The 23,046-nt window shown below is 45.6% G+C and overlaps 1 protein-coding gene across 3 annotated transcripts in view; it reads right to left on the reverse strand.

Moving 5' to 3' along the window:
* ADCK1 (aarF domain containing kinase 1) overlaps window positions 1–23,046 on the reverse strand; it is a 78,873-nt gene that overhangs the window by 41,982 nt on the left and 13,845 nt on the right. For 2 of the 3 annotated variants that reach the window (XM_080395270.1, XM_080395268.1), the window contains exon 4: window positions 5,193–5,396. The exons of the other annotated variant lie outside the window; for it this stretch is intronic. In XM_080395270.1, the coding sequence (XP_080251396.1) occupies window positions 5,193–5,396 (204 nt within the window). The remainder of the gene's footprint in view (window positions 1–5,192; window positions 5,397–23,046) is intronic. 3 annotated transcript variants of the gene reach the window in all.

Below are 23,046 nucleotides of genomic sequence, written 5' to 3' on the forward strand. Positions count from 1 at the left end.
TGGCAAAATAGTCCTTGAAAAACAGGTAAAAGCTGCAATTAAATGTGGATGAAAAGGATGGTCTCCTTGGAGGTGCTGGCTAATAAAGCAATTAGACACTACTTCCCATTACCTGCACTCCCACAAAGCAGAGCTAGACTGACATCCTTCCAAATGACTGTCTTTCCAACTATTTAAGCCCTTCATACAATTTGGCTTCAGCAAAGACAAGCCTTGACCTCTGGGGTCTCCCCAGCCCTTTCTCCCAGCTTTGAACACAGCAAGCACTGGAACCAACACACTCAATCACTGCTGGGTTCTCCCTACGGGACCCTGTTTTGCCTCTCAGCCTTCCTGAAGCACAGCAGACTGGTGGTATAAGTATGTATGCAGATGTGGATACCTGAGGTCAGCATTTCTTGGGGTCCCTCAACAGCATCTGAGACTACTCAGCTTCAGCAATTTCCACTCATCTCTGTGACAGCTTCAACAACTGTTAGCAAGAGGCCAGAGATGTGAGGATAAATCAAGGGGCAAGGAGGAAGGAGAGACCCTCACTCCCATGGCAGGCGAGACAGGCCCAATGCCCTGCACCAGCCCCTCGCCCCCCAGGCAAAGACACAACCTGGACAGAGAGCACCTGGGCAGCCGTGCCACACAGGCGCCCTACCAGCACGGGAAAGACCCTACCTGGGACCACACTGGCCTCAAGGAGATGCTAATTTTATCCTGGTCCTAATCCCCAGCTGCACAACCTCAGACCAGACACAGGAGCAGAAACCCGAGAACCAGCCTGATGGGAACCAGCCAGAAAGGAGCACAGGTGGGGGAACTGAGGTATTTCTGAAAGGACAGTGCTGAGAGATGTGTAGGGAAGGAGTGTCTCCCCTCAGGAAAAATTACCTTCAATGTGAGTTAAAGCCTGGGTAGAGTATGGAGTACACAAACACACCAAGAGGGACAATAAGGAGTCTTGGGGGGAAAAGTCATAAAGTTGATTACAAGATGCCAGTGTGTGAGGATGGGCTGGAAGGTGATGAGCAATGGGCTCTGGAAAATGATGTCTTGCTGTATACAACAGAGGGATTACAGTGGTGATGAGGGGGTAGAGCTATGCTGTGGCCTACTGGGATGTGCAATATGACTGCAAACAAGGAGGTATTTTAGGACTAGAAAGAGGTAAAAGAGCATGTTGGCATAGATAGGAGTATACAATGAAGTGAGGAGATGTCACAGTATCTAAACTCATTATCATTGCATGGCAGCAGAGAAGCAAGACCCACAGAGCCATATGAGGGACTGCACTGGACAGTACCAGAGCCAGACAACAGAAAGGCACAACAATATTTAGAAAACCAGGGCTGTAAAGGCTGCCAAGTCATTCTGCAGCTATTCAGTCCTATGAGGAGGGATGCTCTGGAATAGCCTTGATCAGAGCAGAGAGAAGCAGATTTACTTTTGAAAGGGGAGAGTTTCACAACAGTCTGACCAGTCTTTAGCAATGAGCAATTAGCTCCTCTGGGCACCCTGTCCATGGAAATCACATACAGAAAGACCTACAGGAAGCCGTTCTGACAGACACCAAAGGGCTGTCAGCTGGAACTGGCTTGGCCAAACTCAGAGATGCCCTGAGTTCTGCATCTCTGCTCTGGGACTGAACTGGCATCGCCTCCCCAGTATCCCTGTATCCCATAGCCACAAACCAGTCCCTTCCAACAGACCTGCCAGAGGGAGGAAATGCCCTTAATCCCAGTGCTGGTAAAACATTACTTCCATCATTTCTAGTTTCTAAACACAACGATTTTGTGCTTTTAAGGTGCAGCCACTCTGAAAGATTTATCTTCCAGAGCCCCTCATCAGTCTTTCTCCCTGAATCTCTGGTGTCCACATTTCACCAGAAGTTGCCTGGCTCTGCTCACAATGCACTTTGTTGAGTTAGAGAGCTCAGCTGAGCCAGCCATCTTTATCTGTGTCATTAATAGCTCTGCAGAGAAAAATACAGTTGTGGGGTAGGGAACATACACATTTCGATTTCATTTTCCACACTTGACACCTTTTCATTTTCAGAACCTTGTTCAAGCAAGGAAGATGAAAATAGAGTAGGAAAGACTCTTTTATTCATATCTCATCACCCATTTTATGCACCCATATGCTTTTCCCAATTGCTTCAAGGAATCCAGAACAAGCCCAACCTGCAGTATCTCCACTGTCTCCCCAGAAGATTCTTACTCTATGATCTTGCTAGTGATCCAGAAGTCATTGTAAAAATTTCTTTCTGCAGCCTCTCCCACTGCTGCTACTCGTGTTGCCCTCAGAATCCCACCCTCCATCTCAACCTCTTGCATACAACACTCAAGAGAATGATCACTGCCCATCACCACTTAGCCAAACCACTGTGGCCAAGATTAGAAAGACAGCATCTGCTCACTACTGATTATTTTTATCCCAATGATCCCTGATAGCTACATGGATTCCCACTAGACTTAAAACAGGGTTTGACAGGTTGCCCTAGTCAGCATATATGATGCACCTTTTACGTCAGATCAGCACACCTGCCATTTGCCTTTAAATCAGTCCATTAGCTCATATGGCAGAGCTCCATGCTGCAGCTCCCAGTCTCCAGCCATGATGCTGGCCAAGAATGGGAGATCCACGATCACTAGGGTGTCACGCAAGTCTGCAGGGTGACAACAACCACATTGAACTGCTGTAAATCTACCTCACAAGCCCTCTGTCTTTGCTCAAAGATCAGTCCCATTGGCATGGTCTCCAGTTATGCCAGTTTTCCCATAAAACCGCTTCATTTGTCAAATATCCAAGCCTCTGATATGATTCTCCGGCATAGGTCACATCAGAAAACAGACTGTTCCTAATTGACTGAAGACACAATGCTTCTACACATAAAATTGGCTTTTTTTGATCTTCAAGCCCTTTTGGAAGCTCTTGCCTAATTTGTCGGCTTGTCACATTCCTCCCTAGGTATCTCTGTATTTCCAGTTGCAATTTCTTCCATTTGTTCTGCATGGATCCAAACCGTATGTAATTACTTCTTGCCTACACTTGAGATTCATGTGAGGAGCCAGCTCTTGCACCTGATGGGGGAACTGGAAGTCTTACCACTGAATTCGAGAGCAGCAGGGTTAGGCCTAAGTGCCCTGGGAAGCTTCCCTCACTGTCATTTTCTCTTCTATTTTAATTCATCTGCAAGCTCCCAGGTGAGATGCTGGCCCCAAGGGGGAAGATTTCAGGATCCATCTTTCCACTCTCCTCTACCCTGACACTCCACCTTGCCCTTCTGCCATCTATATTTCAGCTAAGTACATCATATTTAAAATGTACTGAGGATGTAGCTACGTGGGAATTAAATTTGTTGCTGAAGTAACCCTATTAAATCCTCTGGGCTCCAGCAAAGACAACTTTGGTGCATTAGGATCCCCCAATCCTTTTTGTTTTTTAAATACCTTGCAACTGATGAACATGGGCATTTACCTCAGCTTTTAATACTGCCCAGTTTCAACAGCTCCTTTATGTCTATACATGTCATTCTCTTCATTTGTGTCTTTTATCACCACTCTCTTTCTCTCATTAGCGTTTCCCTCTATCTCCTTCTTCCCATTTCTACCTTTTTTTCTCCCCCTCTTTGTCTCTTCAAAATTAAATATTGCCCAGCACTGCCCATGTGGGTGAAATGAATGCTAAGAGGGAAGGCTGCTGTGGAGACTGATTTTGAGCTGCCTCGCTGGGAGTCAATGAGGCATGGAGGGTTCATCTAGCTCCCAAAAAGCTGAAAGAAACCAGGGCATATCAGTGGCAGCTGAACACGCACTTCAGAGAAAAGAAAAGGGCCCGTCTCCGAGCACCTGCCTCAGCCTCTGAGAGACACCACACAAACTGAGCCATAGGTGGCTGCTCTGGTAATTTAATGGGGTCTAATCCTGGGGTGGCTTTCCACAGCTCCTGCAGAGGAGAGGCTGCCGGATGGAGGCTCACAGAGCAGCAGGGAGCCTGCAGGGAGCAGCCAGCCTGCCCTGCTCCATCTATCCACTGAGCTATGAAACACAGCTGGTACCGGCCAGGCTACAAGGCTGCAGTGCAGAGAGAGGGAGCATCTTGCAGGTCAGGGGCTGACATTAACCCTGCCGTTAAACTTCAGGGGAATATTAATTGTCATTGCTGACTGGACAATACCTAGACCCTTAAACTACACATGGGCAGACCCACCCCATCCAAATCTGCCCATAATATACCCACTAGGTGCAGATACTTCAGTTACCCCCTCACATTCCCCACATACCTCCTTACCACACAGTCAGACAGACCAGAACAACCCAAAACAGCCCCACAAACCTCTACATATGAGCAATAACAGATGTACACACTGCTTGCCTTCTTCAGCCCCCTGTCTTCCTCCCACTCACACGCACCTTCTCTACCACTGCCTTCACACACTGTTGCCTCCTGCCTCTCTCTTACCATGTCAGTTGTGATCCTTGAAATATCTCTCCTCAACATGGGCTGGATTGAGGGGATATCTTCTTGCAAAGGGCAAGATGCAAAACATCAGAACATCCTCTCTACTGCAGTTACTTCCCTTATATCTAATGAACACAGGCACCTACATCTGATATCAGTGCTATGGGTTGCTGAGGGTTAATGGTGACACAGACTTCTGGGCTACTGTGTTACCTGACTGTAAGCACCAAAAGTGATTTATGCTATTATTTTCTTTGGGGGTTAATTAGGGGCTTGAGAAAGTAAAGGGCTGTCACTGTTAGATGGAATTGGTCTAGTGCAGCCAGAGGAGAGCAGTCCCTCACAGAGCTCTGCTAACATATCTTCGCCCTGAACACGAATACCTCCAGCTCCCACCCCTCAGTGTGGCAGATGGCCCTCCACCCTGAACTCCAGCAGCCCTGTGAGGCTCGGCATAACCTCGGGGTACGCTGCTCTGCTGAGTCCTGCCATTTCCACCTGCAGCTTTCACATCCTTAATCCACTCTTACCTTCTCCTTTCCTAAACTTGCTAATAATGCCCAGCAATGGACCGGGAAAATTCACATGGCCTTCTCCCAGGGGCAAGGAGGAGATACCTCCTGCTTGGTACCTCTTGCCACTGAGAACTACCAGGGACTTCCTTGCTCCTGTTTTCCTTCCTCTAGCTGCCCAGGGCTTGCTGAGGCCTGAGAGCCAACACAGGCTGTGGCTGCCCCTACCTCTTTGCCCAGATCCTCACGAATAACTTGCTCAATCTCCTGCCTGGTGCTCTGCGGGGCCTGGCTGTGCAGCACTTTGAGGGTGCGAGTGTACTCCTCAGGTAGCAGGTAATCAAGCGCTCCCAGGTGCTGTCCCACTTTGATGAAGGTGCCTCTGTTGGTGCAGCACAGGTCCCGGAGGCGCTCAGCAGAGCGCAGATGCACCTGCAGAGAGACCAGAACATGAGCCAAGCCCTTCTACTGTCTGTTACATGCACACATCCATATATATATACCTTTATATGTCCAGTATTCACACAGCCCAGGAATTTCCGTTCTTGATTTTGGGCATCATCATCAAATGTGTCAGCTAAATATTAGGACTCTGGCTTGATTTAGAGGGGCTGAACCAGACCGGGACAAGATGCTCCAGAGTATAAGGGGCTTCAACACTTGTTTGCACAGGCACCACGATCAGTGACAGCACATTACTTTTTGGCTCTGTCCACACTACCTCCTTACACAGAATAAGATGTCTAACCATGGGACAGCATTGGTTTGTCACTGTGCTCCACCGCTATGATGCACAGATTGGGAACCCTTGTCAACAGGCAAAAGTCAGGACCAAAACCATGTATGTTAGACTCTTAGTATGAGTGCCGTTAATTAAAGCAAGAAAATGAGATACCATTCCAGAAACTTCCAGGAACTTGGAAGCAGAATCTGTTAAAAATCAAAACTACAGGTGTCTATTTGGCAGTGAGGACGACAGTACGCAGGCAATCCTTCATCCTTCTCAGCTCACTGACACACCACAAGGGGAAATCACATCCCTTCAGTCCACCCAGGTCTTGGTCTTACTGTTTACATTGCCAGCAAAGTCTGCAGTGACAGTGGTTTTAGAAACTAAGAATTAGAAGACTTCCCAGCTTTGCTCACATTGGCCAAAATGCAGCCATCAAATTACAAAACCTATCACCAACCATTTGCCTGGCCTGGATTTCAGCTCCTGAGGTTCATTCCGCCTTTCAAGAACAGGCCAGCCACCACATCCTTCAGTGACAATGATTTATTCTGCCTTTATTACTCTCACTAGACAAACCTCCTGCCAAGGACACAGCTACACTCAATATTCTTTAATAAACTTCAGATAAGTTTACCCTGATACATTAATAAAATCTAAGCACATCAATGATGAAAAATAACTCCGCACCCATCTCCCATTAATGCCTGACACCTATCTGCATGGAGGCTCCTAAGTCCTCTCGCTTCTGTGTCAGAAGTCATTGAAGGTCAAATCCTGTATCTGCAGACCTCATCTGCCCAAGACCCTGTGGTGTCGGACTCCACCAAAAGCCTCAAAATATACGGCAGAAAGGAACACCACCACAAAGAACACCACACACACCCCATTCCGTGGCTATCTTTGACTTCTGTGCAAAGCAGTGCTGTGTCACATCATGGACAGGGCGAGTGTCTTGCACTGGGGAACATGTCAGGGGAAAGACTGGGTGCTGAGCTGCAAGTGCATGAAACACAGGCCTAGGGGAGTGTGAGGAGAAAGCCTAATGTGCAAGTCTCACACTTAGCATGTGAGACCTGACAGCTTGATGCGCACATACGCACGCGCGCACACACACTTTCCTAGGTGGGCACGCACGGGCAAGCATAACTTGTGCTAGGTGCGTGAGTTTCCCCCAGCGTATTGCCTGCTCAAAAGCACTCACGAATACATAGGCAGAAAATAACATCCACGAGCATACCTGAAGTCTCCCACATTATTGTGCTGCATTTTACACACCAACTCTAAAGCTCCTGCTGTAACAAGCAAGCCTCTGACCCGGCTGTTTCCCTGCTCCCCTCCCCTGTTGTGTGGCAGAGGCAAAAGCAGGCCAGAAGGGGACATGGAAAGGAAGCTGTGAAAGAGGATGAGAGAGCAAGAAAAGCAGGGAGGGAGTATCGGGATGAAAGAGAAAGGCAGCGGGAAGGAGGGAGCCAGAGCAGCTGGGTATTTTGTCACAGCATCAGGAGTGCAGCCCATTACAGGGAAACAGCTTTTATGCAGCTTCAGTACTCACACTCTGCCCGCTGCCTCCAGCCATGGGGGAACTCCTCCACCAGCAGCAATGGGGAAGGGGAGCAGTGGCCGGCCGCGCTCCCCCAGGATAGCCCGGGATACTGGCAGGACACAGTGGCAAGGCTCCTTGCAGATTTGTTCCAAAAACCCCAGCACTGAGCATGAGCCAGCACAGCACCCTGCAATCTCCTGCAGGCACAGCAGGAGCCCCTCAAATGACCCCAGGCTGCAGCACGGCCCAGGGCAGAGCGACAGCAACCCTGGGGCTGCAGCACAGTGCTGGGCATGAGGCTGGGCAGCCAGCTCGGCATAGAGGTGCTGCCTCCAATGTACCTACCCATCCCACACAGATTGCCAAGGGAGATGGAAGAAACAGGATGGAAAACTCATAGCTGACAATGCAACTGGTTGTAGACACACTTGGATGCAGGGTACATCTCCATGTCGGTCACTGCTGAGAAGGAGGGAGAAATAGTCTCTCCTCTAGCACCAAGCGAGAGGAAATTTTGGCTCTTCCAAACGTATCTACCCTGCAGAGAACCTGGTTGGCCTCATAGACACAGCAGTCCCAGCCAGGAGAGACAAGAGCATCCTTACAGAGAGTTCCAGGAACAAAACAGGACAAAACTCCCATGCACAGCATAGGGGGTCTCATGTTCTCACAACTGGCTTGGCTAAAACTCCCAAGAGACAGCTGCCCTGGCTGGCTGTCCAGACCAGGGAACGCCAGCTCCTGCCCCTGCTAGACAGACAGAAGATGACCAGACAACTTGTCTCAGAAGAAGGAAATCTATCTGTAGCCCTACATTTTACAAAACTCCAGTCCACGTTAGAGGCAGAAGTACAGTGAGAATGAGGCAGGACTGTGAATGCAGCTACCAAGGTCTCTTTTCTCACCAACCAGGTCAGGATTTTTAGCAGAAACATCTATAATTAATATCTATTAATTGCCTGGATCTCCCCAAGCTAGGTCATGGTCCAGATGCAGCACTTGTTTCTCTGATAGATGACCTCTCCTAATCATAGGCAAAGCAAGAGTGTCACTTCCCTACAACTGTGTCCAATACTGCTGACAGGTTTCTGTCCTACCTTGGAGAAACTGCAGGGTAAATGGAAACCCATAGAATGGCTCAGAGCTTTTCTCTGAGGAATCTCACAAGATATTGCTCTTGGTTGCACAAGCAATACCTTGAAGACTCTTCTTATCAGGAAAAAGAGCTGGGAACAACAGCTGGTTAGACATGGACCTGCTTGTATCCATCATGCCTAGAAGCACACTGCAGAGAAAGGAAGCATTTCATGTACCGAGGATTACCAAGAATAAGCCTCCCTTGGGAAACACTTCAGATCACAAATGCTGTCTGAGTGTGTATATGGTTCTTCCCTCAGTCCACCTGGGCATCTCCTTCTGTCTCAAATCCCCTCCCCAAATTTCAGCAGGACAAATTCTCCATTGTCCCACAGGATGGCCAACAGACCATCTACCTAAGCCCTGCGTAGACTGGGATTAACATAGATTATTAAAATTGTTCCATACGGGCCACAGTGAAAGTTAACAACTGTCAGGTATGGAGAGGAGGCACCTCTGGAATGAAGCACACACTCAGCAAGCAGAGCTTTAATTTTTCCTTGATGTACAAGCAGAGCTGGCTTCTCAAGACATATTGATGCTTTTGAAGGAGCCTTTATTCACAAAGACCTTGGCAAAGAACTGCTCTTCAGAGCACCAGACATGCAGGTGTCACAAATTGGCAGATACTAATCTGGTCTTAAAAACAAAGGATTAATTTAGAAGGAAATAAATACCAAAGTTAAAATAGGCTCGTGAAAGCTTGACTATCTGCTGTCTGGTGACAGACCTGGTGACAAAAGGGCTCAGAAGAAAGGCCACTAAAGACAGTAAGGTATGTGGTGGAAGCCACTCGTATCAAAAATCCTTCAGAAAAGTCATTCCAGCCCTGAAGGGCATGCTCATAGCTGGCAAAATGTGAAATGAGGATTAGGAATGCAGAGAGAAAATTTGAAATTCAATTAGTCAAAGACATAACAAACAAGTCACCACAAATTCCTGGTGATGAGTGCTGCCTCCAGGAACACTGCAAACATAGACATCTCACAAAGGACATCAGGCTGGATTTCACCCAGAGGACAGGGCTAGAAGGGCTGCTCCTCTTCCCACCTCCATACTGGACAGCACTCTTGTACAGGGGAGCAGGAACAGCTCCACACCACGTGGTGCCTGCTCGCATCCCACCTACTTCCAAACTGAGCAAGGGAAAGGAGGCGCATTCTCCTTCTGCAAGCAATTCCCTGAACAGAGCAGGATGCTGAAAAGAAGCCTGGCCATCACTGCTTACAATGGAGTTACACTCTCCTAGACAGTATTTCAAGGAAGATGTCTTCAGAAAATACCTTGAAAACTTCAATCATATAACAATTACAGATTAATTCAAAAAGTAGCTGAGATGCTAATAATCATAATAAAATGGTGATCGCACATTAAAACCATTAGCTTCCAGAGGACTGAAGGGGAATGAAAGTTACCCTGTTTTTAAGAAAAATCCAGAGTAATCTGGGGAATTATAGTCCTGCAAGCTTTTATTCTGTATCAATTAAATTAGTTGAGATAATAATTATAGAGTCCTAAAAATCATCTAGCGAAATGTGATATGACTGAAAACAGCCAAGAGGAATTTTAAGAGGAAAAAAATCATTCTTCACCAGTCCGCTAAAATACTCTAAGCATGTTAATGCAACGGTCAATAGAAGAGAAAAGGGGGATATCTACTGGGACTTTCAAGTGGCTTTCAACAAACTCCCACACAAAGAGTGAAAAGAAAACTGAGTAATTATCGGAGAAGATGTGACATCACTTGCTCATTTTATCCCATTCCCAGCTCAGCATTCCCTCTCTGCAACACCAAGCCCAGCACTACAGACGTCAGCAGTGGGGGACTCTAGTTAGGACAAGGCTGCAACATTTAGTGATGTTTTTACCACAGCTTGATTTCAACCTGCTCTGAGCTCTTTTAGACAAGGTGATACTGCGGAAGCCTTGCCTACGTTAGCACTTGCAATGTTGTTACATCCAGTGAGGCTGAACCAGCACTGGAAACACTGAGAAATGTGATGGAAAAGCAAACAGGTCTGGGTAGCACCCACAAGGCAGAAGGGTGCTAAATGAGGTGATACTGCAGAAGCCCTGTCCATGTTAGCACCTGCAATGTTGTTACTTCCAGGGAGGCTGAACTAGCGCTGGAAATACTGAGAAATGTGATGAGAAGGCAAGCAGGTCCAGGTAGCACCCACAAGGCAGCAGGGGCTCTCTACTACAAATAGACTGACCCACATCACTGTCAAGAATAAAGAGCAGTGTCCCATTAAAACCTTTCTTACACCAAGATTTAATTTCCCTGCTAGTGATCTGGCAAAGGAGACAGTGGTGCAGTGACAAAAATTCCATGAGATGCAACAGAAATTATTCACCGCTATGGAAAAATAAGCCCTGCCAAGTCCCTACCAAAGATAAGTGAACAATCAATAGACTGGCAGCTCACCCTCAGCATAGATGGCTGCAAGGTTACACATATTGGAAGGTGCAATTTATCCTCCCTGCACACACTGATGGGTGCTCTAAATTAACTGTAGCCACCCAACACTTGCATCACATTGTTGTGGATGGCTCAGTGAAGGTACATGCTCAATGCACAGTGGGGGTCAGGAAAACCACGACAAGCTGTTTGACTGTATAAAGAAAGGAAAAGAGAAAAACATTAAAAATATTAAAATGTCATTATTTAAACTGAAAGCACAACCTCACCTTGGATTCTGGACATCCCATCACAAAAAGAGGTACAGAAGAAAAAGAAGAGGGCAGAGAAGAACAAGGAAAAAATTATCATGGACTTGAAAAGAGTCTATGAAAAAAAGAGATCTGAAATGCTAGAGGACTGTTTAGATTAAAGGGAGCTGATGCATAAGAAAGAAGAGTTCTATGAAATAATAAAATATCCCATTCCTATTTCCAGCTCTCACAAAATGGCCAATAGTCGGGCATTCCACAAAGCAACAACCTTTTCAAAGTTTTTTTTACATGCCATTTTACACAGTACAGCATTAACCAGTGGCACTCACTGTCAGAGGACAAAGAAGCCAAGAGCTTAATGGACTTCAGAAAGACTTTAGACATTTATGATAAAACAACCATACCTGACTTTATATGGAGCTTTTCATCTCTACAAGTGCTTTTACAAAGCTCTTTACAAAACTCAGGATTGCTATCCCCCATTTTACAGAACCATAAGAACATTACATGTAATAAAATGTCTAAAGGGCTTTAAACACTCTTGCTCAAGGCATCAAGAAAAAAAATTACCCTATTGATTGGCCACAGCGAGAGGCAGAATGCAAACAGGGTGCACCATCAAAATCTTTAAAGAACTTATTTGGTGTATCCAGCTCCTACATTGCAGTTAAATTGGTCACCCCTGCTGCTGCAGTTCAACCTGCTTCCAGGGGTCTTCTGTATTTACTAAATTACCTGCCATTGCAAGGACTTGGGACATTGGTGATGGACTCTTGCCTTCTTCCCACGGCACTGCAGAACTGCTGCTTATGGTCTTTCATATTAAGCCTTTGCGATGCTGGGAAGTATCTTGTGGCACACAGTCTGTGAGAGCGTCCCAGGCATATATGCTGTCAGCCATCCTGGATGAGACAGCTCTTCCAGGAATACCTGCAGCAGCAAGAGACTGGACTGGAAAAGCATGGCTGTCCCTCGGACTCCATACAGAGGGAAGAGAGGATGTCATCATACCTCTGTAGCGGGTATCCCCAAAACACAGTAAGTCAGGGAGGGAGAAAAGACATGTCAGAGAAGATAGGAAAGGAATCTGGTCTTTTTCCATCCCAAATCATGACAGGGCCATATGCACACGACTGGTAAAACTACAGAACAGTTTTAGATGACCCAGGACAGCACAAACCAGAGAGGAACAAAAGGATGCCCACCTCATTTTAACACAGTGAGAGCCTGAAATCGAGTGTCAAGCCAAAAAATCTGTGAAGATGTTTAGGGAGGATGCAGGCTGGTGAAGTGACTAGGGTACTCGGGTGCTTTAAGAACAGCAATAGAAAACCTAGAACCTGTTACAATGACAGTGTACTTGTGTCTAAGGGGCCGTTATCTCCTCTTTCAACAAATTTGAATAAGCATACAGTTAATATAAACTACTATAGCCTTCATTACCACTATCAGCCTGGTAATCAAACTGACTGACAGCAGGGATGCTGCAGGGAGACACACAAATCTATGGAATTGTTATTGCCTCCTTTTTGTATTATCCTTCCTGCCTACCTTTTACAACAGCTCGTTCCTAGGCACACCAGGTATTTCCCATTCAAATGCTTCCTTATACCAATACCATCTGATCATACTGCCGATCATGGACAGATCCCTGTCTTTGGAACTGGGATAACTCCTGGTGCAATGTACCCCACTAGGTAATAATTCATTATTTGTGTAAGTTATATATAACATTCCTAAAGATCTTCCTACGGGTCTCTGCCAGCCCACATGAGAGTAGGGCATTCCATATGTTCCCATATTATCTTTTCAGATCTTTTTAGTTAGTTCCCCTTGGTGTAAATGCTGTCAAAAAGGCATCTCCCTAATTCTGTTGACTTCCATAGCTCAAAATAGTCCAAGCAGAGATTGATATCCTTCAGAAATTCTGGCACAACAGTTGGTTGCCAGTGGGACAGGCAGACGTGAGAAAAACAGCTTTACAGCTTGCAAAGGATAAAAGACAGAGATGATCCCCTAGACTAAAGCAATGTTTCTTAGCTTCAAAGTTTCACAAACATGGCAACAAGGAGTCACACAACTAGCAAGATAGCCAGTGAACCCTGGATAAATGGAAGTATATACATAGGGACCCTGCATAAGGCAGCTGAAATCTGGTGTTGGTGCTGTGGCATTGTATCACCAGTGCTAAAGGCAGCTGAAATTAAAGCAAACACATTTCACGATTTGTGCAAAATTTCCCTGGAGATCACAAGGGACTTTTCCAAACCTAGGTCAGCCCATTTCACACCAAACAGACACACAAGCTTCCACCCTCCAAGCCATCAGGACTCTGAATTTCAACACACAAGCACACACAGATATTGACCTCCCCCCCCATGATCTTCCCACTAATACCCTGATTCACAACATCGTTCCTCACAATCCGTACAGGTGACTAAGGGGTAGCCTAGCAACAAACCCTTAGCTTGAGATGCCACTTGGTTCAGGAAATATTTACGCTGGGCTGAGGTCCATCTCTTCAGCCAGTCACTTCCCAAGCTGCTCTGAAAAGCAGGGAGCAGCATTGCTCAACCACAGCACAGAGCACCAGCAGTCACCTTGCTGAACCCTGCACTTGCTGGCTGGTGTATGCACAACCAGCACCGATTGCCTGCTCCGTGTTCCATCTTCATTTTGCTCCAAGCTCGGTCATTTGTGCTCTGATTATCTCTCATTACTGACGACCTTGCTGTAATGAGTTTTAATCTGCCTCGTATTAATTAGAAACATTTTCATTAGCCAGCTCAATTTTAGGTAAATAGCTAATAGAACCAACTGAGCTGCAATTAGTTATCTGTGGGGCAGTTCAGGAGAAAAATCAGAAGGGAGCAGCTGTTTCCCCTCTAGACACCTCTGTGATATAATGCACTATTCTGTCTAAGTCTCCTGAGTACGGAGACGAAGGAGCACAGGGAAGGGATGGTCGGAGACAAGGGGAAAATAACATGCTAAAATAACTGGGGTGTAGCACTTCTATAGCTACAGCATTACCTGTCTATTCTCCCCATTAACAGTTCCACATCCAACTGTTGAATATAGGAATTTGAGAGTCAAGCTGAGAGCTTTACACTTACAGACAGCACCTCCAGTGAACAAGGTTCTGCTCTTGAAGCTGCTTTGCCCTGTTACTCTACAACAGGTCCTTGACAGGCTCTAATTTGGGGTGTGTACACTTACATGAATGGTACTTACACGTGTGGATAAGATCAGACCAGATTTGCATGAGAAGGAAGGACCAGACCTATGTATACACAGATGTATAACACCTGCAAAGTCAGCAGGTTCTCAAAAGTGCCCTCAGTGTCTTGTTGTCCTGATAGGGCTACTATACAAAGAGATCTGTCCTGCGCTTCATTGCAGAGCACCCACAGAGGACAGGATTCAACAGCATGGCTGCAGAAGGCACAGGGTTACAGAAGCTGCAGTGAAATTAGGCACGTGTCTCGATCCATTGATCACAGTGCCTGCAGCTCCTGTTCAGAGGCAGGTGAAATGATAATAAATTTGACACGGCATCTCTCAAAATCTTGCTAACAAAATTAATTCAGCTCAGCTTGGATCAGACTATGTGGGATGACAATGAAAAAAAAAACCTGAGGGCTGAAAGACACCATCTTATATGGCCTTGTCTTTAGCTGTAGTGGGGGACTCCCAACCATCAGTCCTATTAAGCCCTATTTTATTTGCTATTTCCAGTAGCTATAAAGAATAAGATCACCCAAGATGTGTGTTACATTCAGCAGCGTTCCCTAAACAGAAGCTGCTGACAGACCCTACAGAAACTGCACAGGCGATGATGCTGTGCAGTAAAAATGACCTTAAGGGAGAACACCCCCCCGGACAGCTATGTCCAGGTAAGGAGACCCTGGGAAGACAGTAGCATGTGAGGGAATAGCATCAGTAGGAAATGAGGGCTGGTCCTGGGCCATGGGGAGGGTGGGGGGAAGAGCTCAAACAAGGCCACATTAGGAATTAGCTCTCACTGAAGCTCATGCAGTTATGGCTATGCGTAGGGAGGCTTCACACTGGGGAGAGAGGTGTAGGGATGGCCTCTTCACTTTAAGAAAGGTCTGAAGTTCCAGATAAAGAAAGCAAAACAAACAAGGAAGAGTACATCAGGAGCCACTGCAAGACAGATGAACTGGTATGGTATGAAAGAGAAAAATTTTTGTGGTGTGTCCTCAATAATAAAATGCGATTCTCCCAAGAAGGCTGACCTGGTAACATTTTCTAATTAAACAAGAGGTCAGACACTGTAAACAGGAAAGGAAACATACAGGGTGTTACTAGGGTTAGTGAAGAGGTGGAAGACGAGATGAAACGAGTACCAAAGGAATCTGTTCAATACTGAATATTCCTGGACTTCAAAGCAAAGTGAAGGATCCTAGCAGCACAGATGAGGATAGACATCTGACAGCCTGATCCCTTAGTCCCCACACCCCACCCTGCAATAAAATGGAGCTAGAAAAGTCACGGACCCCACAGGAAACACCGACAGACAGAAGATACACTGAAAGACATACTGAAAGATAGGTTTATCAGGATCAATGGCCCAAGAACTGAAGGAAAGATGGAGAAAGCTCAGCTAAGTCTCATCTACTTCAACAGCTGAGGGTCAAGACAGGGTAGCTTCACAGTCTGCTCTCCTAGTGTGGGTGTGCAGGGAAGAAGGAAGCACAAAGGCAGCCGTTGCAGCTGGAGGGGAGAAATCATCACATCCACTTTGTCAACGCCGAAGAATTTGGGCTGACATTTTTCTCTTCCCCAACAGTCAAATCCCACCCTACCAGCTGCACGTCACAGCTGACCTCCAGTCAGGACCTATCTGAGTCAACGTCAGACTATTAAACCATGCAACAGCAGCTTCTCCCTCCTTGTACATATGCAACTTCTCCCCTGGCAGGTCACTCCAATCGCCAGGGAAGCAGAGTAAGTGGGCTCCCTCTCTTACAGCCACGCAGACAAGCACCAGCATTGAGCTTTGTTACAGAATCCAGAAGGAAGGGTTTCCATTGCAATCTCTCTAGAGATCTCAATACAGCCCCTTACCAAACTGAGAGGCAGATTCCTTTCCCCTTCTTTAATCTGAGAAGCTCTGACCTTTAAAGAACAGACCCTTCCCACAGGAACAGGATGCCTGAAGAGGAGAGACACGGTAACACATGAAATACCTAGAAGTGATTAAATTAGATTGACGAAGAAGTCAGGAAAGATAACAACCATGGATTATGCTGTCAATTCCAAAAACCTGCAGTGACTGTCATAGCCCCATATCCAACAGACAGAGAGAGGCTGTGGTGCCAGTAAGTCACCATCAATGGCAAAGTGCAGTTCTACTTTTAAAAGTGCCTATGTTGAAAAAGAACCCAAAACTCAAGAAATGTCCCCTTGTCACTCAGCAGGTCTGTTCCCTTCTAAGTACCAGAGTTGCTGACCTCAGTGAAAAAAAAAAATATATAAATTACTGCAGCTTTTTCATCCAGTTAACATCACACAGCTCCACACCAAGAAAGGCAGCCAGTGTCTATTAGCATCCCAGCAATGTCACCACTGTGGGAGAGTGAGCTGGTGTCTCTTTTGATTCATACACAATCAATAGACTTGTTAAACTGCAATTAGAAGGTCAGATCCTTCCTTGCAGCCACTCTTGTGCTTCCTCATTGAAAACAGTAGTTTTATGCAGGTGCCAATGGAAGCATAAGCAATGAGCTTATGGGGATGTCCGTGAAGGTAGCATTTGGTCTACTGAATCCTTACAGGTGCTAGGAACACAAGCAACAGATATAACCTATATTAGCTTTGAGTGTGTCACTTTAAAATAGCATGAGATAGCAGTTTAATAAAGAAAAACGTGAATATTTGACATGGCACTAAACTGAGATGAACAAAAGGAGAGCCCAGGTGAAGCCATGTGTTGGTTATTCATTATCCAGAGTAGATTACTTTTGTTCCCACAATAAGCAGAAAGAATTACCTCCAGCAGTACCAGAGGCAATTCTCATTATTGCAGCTGGTATCACAATGAACAATATTGTATATGTCTCTCCTGCACTTGGCTGTGGCTCACCAAGGTTGTGAAGGGAATAAAACTGAGATCATCTTTATATACAATTACGTGTTCAACATTTTGCCCTTTCCATTGCCAGTTGTTGAGTCTTCCCTCTCATCTAAGAGATGAATGAGCATCCACGAGGCAGGGGTGCTGCATTTGTAAATGTCAAACATATTGTAAGAACCTAGAGTAAAACAGTCAGTTAAGCTGTTGGATGTCTGGTCTCATTCTAATTTTAAGAAAACGGAGTGTCCCTCCACCTACAGACTCACTGTCAGCCATTACTTTATTTACGAAGAAGTGGGTGCAACAGGAAACATCATCAATGTATGGAGAGCTGGGCACACAGCCAAGAAGAAAAGCAGCAGAAAGCCTCCACCGCCAGGTTACCTGTTCCATCCAGGATCAACGTAGCTAGTCAATATTTAAGAGTGGTTCAGCCTAGGACATTATAAAATAGATTTCTGTACAATTGCCTGTGAAGGAACATCCCTACCCTTATCCCCCATCCTTCCAAAGAAGCAATTACAAATAGCAGGAAATGGGCTTTATCAAGCAGAAATCTGGGGTGGATTTTATCTTCATTTAAAAGACACTGATTACCATAAATCACCTATGCACGTATCTCAAGGGGCAGGGTAAGGGAAGCCTGGTCCATCACTACCCAGTTACAACCTCCTTGTGGAGAAAACTGCAAATCAGGCAGCACTTGCCACAATTTGAAAAAGAATGTACCATATAGGAGGCCAGGTTTCAGTCTGAAACTCTCATAAACAAAAGTCAAGGCTCCTTTGTCAAAAGGGGGAGAATCTGGTATAAGAGGCTAACATGGGACAAGAAAAAACGAAGATGACGCTGCACTGGAGATAATAGGCAAGAGGCAATCTCCATCAACAGGCTAGTCAAAGATAAATGATTTCTAACCTTGGCTAGAAGGTAAATAGTAAACTCAAGACAAAAGGCTTATCACAAAGGCAATCAGCACAAAACCTGACAGAAAAAATCATACTGACAAAGATCCTCCAAACAATCAGACCTTGCTGGCAAAATACAGTCACTGCGGACAGTCCCAAAGACAAAATTTGCATGCCAAAAAGGCCCATAGAGAATCAACACTACACAAGATGGACATGAAGCAAAGCAATGAAATCAGATGCTATTAATTCAAAAGTAATGCTATCTGTGACTTCTAGCCTCAAATATTTAATATTAAAGCACTTACACACTCCATACAGAGATACAGAGATACAGAGATCCCATGAAGAAGGATGAAGTCACAGTGAAACTGGGAGTTGACATTAGCAGGCAGGAGAAGATGGAAAATGGGATAAACGTGGTCTTGATTCAGTTTCTGGAAAAGAGTGGAGCTTCACTGTTCTCCCATTATGGAGATCAAGGCACGAAGCGGCGTTGTGCGTTGATCACCACTGAAGATTTGTTCCTTTCCTGGGCAGGGACAGAGTGCTGCATGTACAAGCACTTGGCTGGAGGTGGTAGGACAGGACTCCAGTCCCAACTAAACAGATCCTTTACCAACACTCTACTGCCTGACGACTTGAGTGAGACAGCAAAGAAGGCAAAGCAGAGAATGTGAACAGGCCTCCTCCAGGAGCTTCTTTAAATCTAGGCCTTCTCCAGGAATTTCTTTAAATCTGTATTATGCCTATTCTGAAGACTAAAATAGGCTCCTTTTTAACCATGTGCTCATCAGCACCTGGGATGCATAGCATCCAATAGTAGCCAGTCAACTATGAGATAGACATCTAACTGCCTCTTTAGGAGCACAATTGCCAAGACTACATGAATTGCTGTCCTGACAACACATACATTGGGTGAGCTTCTAAACACAGCCATGAGTAATCCAGATATTTCAAACTCCTCCTCCCCTGGACCTTGACAGACCACTTCAGGCACAGGGAGGCAGGGTGCCTTAATCACTTCCACAACAGGAAGGCAGTCATCTATGGGCCAAATCACAACAGTCCCCAGAGAGCACCCCACAAGAATAATTTTGGGCAGGTAGTCTGCAAATTCCAGGGGGACACAGAGAGAGAGAACATCATTGGCTACTTAGAACTCCACCAGCACATCAGATCTGACCTCCCTGACACAGGGAATCCTTAGTGGCAATAAAGTAGTCCAGATAATGATTTTGTGTCTTGTTCTAAAATCCATCAAAGCCACAAGTCCAGCATTCCTCACTTCCAAGCCTTCATGATGCTGCTCAACCATGACACAAACAGAAGACATTGGTCCAACACCAACCATGAAGACCTCCCCTCCATATGGCAATGCCCAGATTCAAGCTCATTTTGGCATATGGTATTGGGAAACCAAAAGCTCAGGAAAAGCAAGCTTGGAAACCCACTCTATACTCTAGTTCTGGTTTTGCAAATCCCCCATCTCCAACTAAATATGTGTTGGCTTACAGAGAAGCACATGTTTCTAGCAGTTACACGGAGCTGTTAGATTTTACTATTCAGTTGCCTGGAAGAAGAAAAAGAAATCTCCTCTGTTGCCCTATTAATCTGTCATAACAAGATTCTTCATAATTAATTTGTCCCTAACAGTTGCTTTGTAATGGTAGCGAGAGAATATTTCAGGAATGGCAATTACCTCTGGTGTCAAAATGATGAGGAAAACAAATGTTCAACCATCAACAAAATGCAGTGCCTTTTCCACTCCCACCCGATGGTGGGTGACAGCACTGCACATCAGAATTACAGTGCAGTTAATTACTAGGCATGTTGCAATTGAGAATTCATTTCCCCTCTTGAGATTAAATTTGTTGAGCAACGCAGGTGGAAGGAGAGGCACCTGCCATTGGGACAGGGGTTGTGTGGGGAAGTGGTCTTACCTACACATTGCTGCTGCTTTAATTTACTACACTTATCTCCAACAATTATAAGCTATGAACACTGTTTAAAGGAACTTTTCTTCATTAGCTACACACACATCCCACCATTTCAAAGACGTTGCAAAGGGACAGAGCTTGACTTCTTTGTTGTTGCTTTATTTAAATTTAGTATCCTTCAAAAAAAAAATCACATTTTTCAATACTAATATGAAATATAATGGGCTTCTAGGCTGTTTGTAAATGGAAGAGTTCCCTGGGCTGTGAGCTCATTTGATTTCAGCCTGCTACAGAATCTAACATCTGACTTTTTCTGGAGTGAGATTTCCAGGAATGAAGCTAAGATACACACAGCGTGGAGCTCATCTTTCCAGATGAGGACCAAGCTCTGCCAAAGTTGGGAATCATACTCCAGAAAGGAACTGGGAAGGGGAAACCTGCTGGCTTGGCTGCTATCAACACAGGTGTGCAAAGCCGCAGGCTGGGAGAGCTGTCCTGTCTGGGGCTGGCAATGAATCCACCCAGCACTTGCTACCCTAGAATCAAAACCATGGTTTAAAAGAATCAAACATCACCCTCACTCCTGGTACAAACTCGGCCCCTAACCTGTGGCTTTTGGGGCCAGTGGAGGTTGAGGAAAGTTGCGGTGGGTCTATCCCTGCTGGTCAGGGAGGCAGGAGCTGGTATAGCTCTTGGCAACCCTTCACATGCATCAGGTTGCAGAAACCCCTTGTCTTCAAGCACACAACCTAGTACAAGCACCAGCTCAGAGTGAGGAAAGCACAGTTCCAGCTAACAGCCTTGCTGTTTCTCACCTTCCATCACTCAGGAGCCATCATTTCATTATAAAAATGTTCCCCAGTCAAGGATCACCATCCCATATATTGGCAGCAAGTAACTCCCAATTCAGACTGCCACACCAAAACAGCTTACTGCAAAAAATAGAAGCAGGGAAGCTGTCCAGGAGAGAAAGAGGAGAGACAGAACAGGTGATACCAGGGCTTTGCAGACATCAAACATCTCCTGCTGGGCTCTGGAAATGCCCAACTGTGCTGCCTGACTATGAATACAAAGGAAAGGGCCCAAGAAAGGAAAGTGTATCTTCCCTACTTCTCTTCACACAACAGTTCTACGATAACCAAATGGAAGCGCAAAGCCTGCTGCCCTTCAGCAACCCTGCAAAAACCAACTTGTGTTCAGAGTAACCCTACAATAACAAACAGGCTGTACAGTTACAGAGTTCACAGGCAACTGAAAACAAGTACATTTTCAAACAGAGACTGCAGGGGCAGTAAAGACATTTTAGGAGCTAGCTGTTTTCAAAAAGCAACTCTGCTAGTGACCTTTTCAGTGAATTTACCTCTAAACTCAGCAAAACTGGCAAGACAGTAAAGGGATCCAGGCTTAGCAAGAGGCATTTCACAAAGCACTGTGCATGTGTGTATATGTGCAGGCTCACACGCAGATTCATCATTAAAGTGGATCTAGGAACAGAATGGAGGCTGTATAAAGATGACCCTTGTCACTATGTTTATCTGCTCCCTGTGGGCCCCTTCCAAGTCACATCAGCTCAGTACACTGACAAAAACAAGTTGTTACTGGTGTCAGACCTGCCAAGATGATGCTGCTGCAGAGAAAGGAACAGCAAGCTGCTCTGAATGGTGCACCATCAGCAGAATTTGCAGCTACTGACACGGGACTCTCAAGTCAAAAAAGAAACAAGGAAAAAAAAAAAAAGAGGGGAAAAAAAAAAGCAATCCCAAACCAGTTCTGTGGGACCAAAAGTAGGCTTAACTAGGTTAGCAGTGAATGAGATTACCATCTTGGATTCACTCCTCCAAAGCCATCTTCGAACTTTTGACTCTGTCTTGGAAGTGGTTACTTCAACCGAAGCACTCATATCCGAACACACAGGCACAGGTCTACAGGCAGACAGATGTGCCTGTCCAGATGTGCAAAAATGCAGAATATGCTCACATCAGCAGATTCCTAGTCAGGGCACCTGAACACCCTAGTACATAAAGGGGTAGCTTCCAGACTTGGCATTGAACTTCACATTTTGTTTTGTTCCTAGACTAAATCAGCAACTGCTCCAACTGAAGAGAAACAGCTTCCTTTCTTCCTAATTCCCAGGGCTTCCTCAGCCTGCCTGAGTCCTGCCTCATCCTGGGGCACCAGATGGAGCAAGAGAGACACCTTTCCCTCAAGTATGCAAACGACCCCCCCCCCACATAAGGAAAAGGGTTTGCCTGGAACCCACTAAGATGCCTTCAACATTGCCAAGAATTCCAGAAAAGGGTTTGCAAGACACCACTCACCACAGCAATTCCCTCAACACTGCCTTAACAGACTAAATGAAGACACTGGCTTGACAGGTAAGGTAATTGTGTGCTACCCTCCAGCACATTCTTTTATCAGTTACACTTTGGGGAGAATGTGATAAGGTCACTGGTTTAGCAGAGCAAATCTACAGTATTCAGTCCTACTCTGAAATTCCAGCTCAGCCTGATACATGAAATACTCTCTGCACGCCATGCTAGTCTTCTCACTCCTGTTTTTACATCTCTGTACTCCTAATTTGGGGTCCTTCACTTTTGTGTTTTGGTGTTTCACTGCAGGCTGACTATAACAAACTTAGGAAGGGGAACAGAATCCACACTATGGGTCTTGTTAAGGACTCAAAGGACAAACAAAACATTTGAGCAGCCCGGTTTGCCATAACAAGTACTGATATGTCCCTATCCCCAAATGAATATTATTTTCCTAGTCTCAGATAAGATTATTTCAATTCTCAAGCCAGTTGTCTTCCTATTCTTAAAACAGGGAAAGCATCAGCTACCTGTCAGCTTTATTGATTTTACAGGTGGCCTCCAACAACCAAGCCATATAAACTGGCCAGTAGTTCAAGGCTACATAGTCCTTCATTAAGAAAATATCCTTGATTAGAGCCTGATCCAAAGTCAATTGGACCAGGCTTAAGTTACTTACAGTGGTATCATAAGCAATTCCCACTTTTTGTTTCCCCTTCCCTCTTTACAGAGACAT

The sequence above is a fragment of the Falco punctatus genome (genome assembly GCF_963210335.1).
Source record: "Falco punctatus genome assembly, chromosome: 7".
In the NCBI taxonomy this organism is placed as follows: domain Eukaryota; kingdom Metazoa; phylum Chordata; class Aves; order Falconiformes; family Falconidae; genus Falco; species Falco punctatus.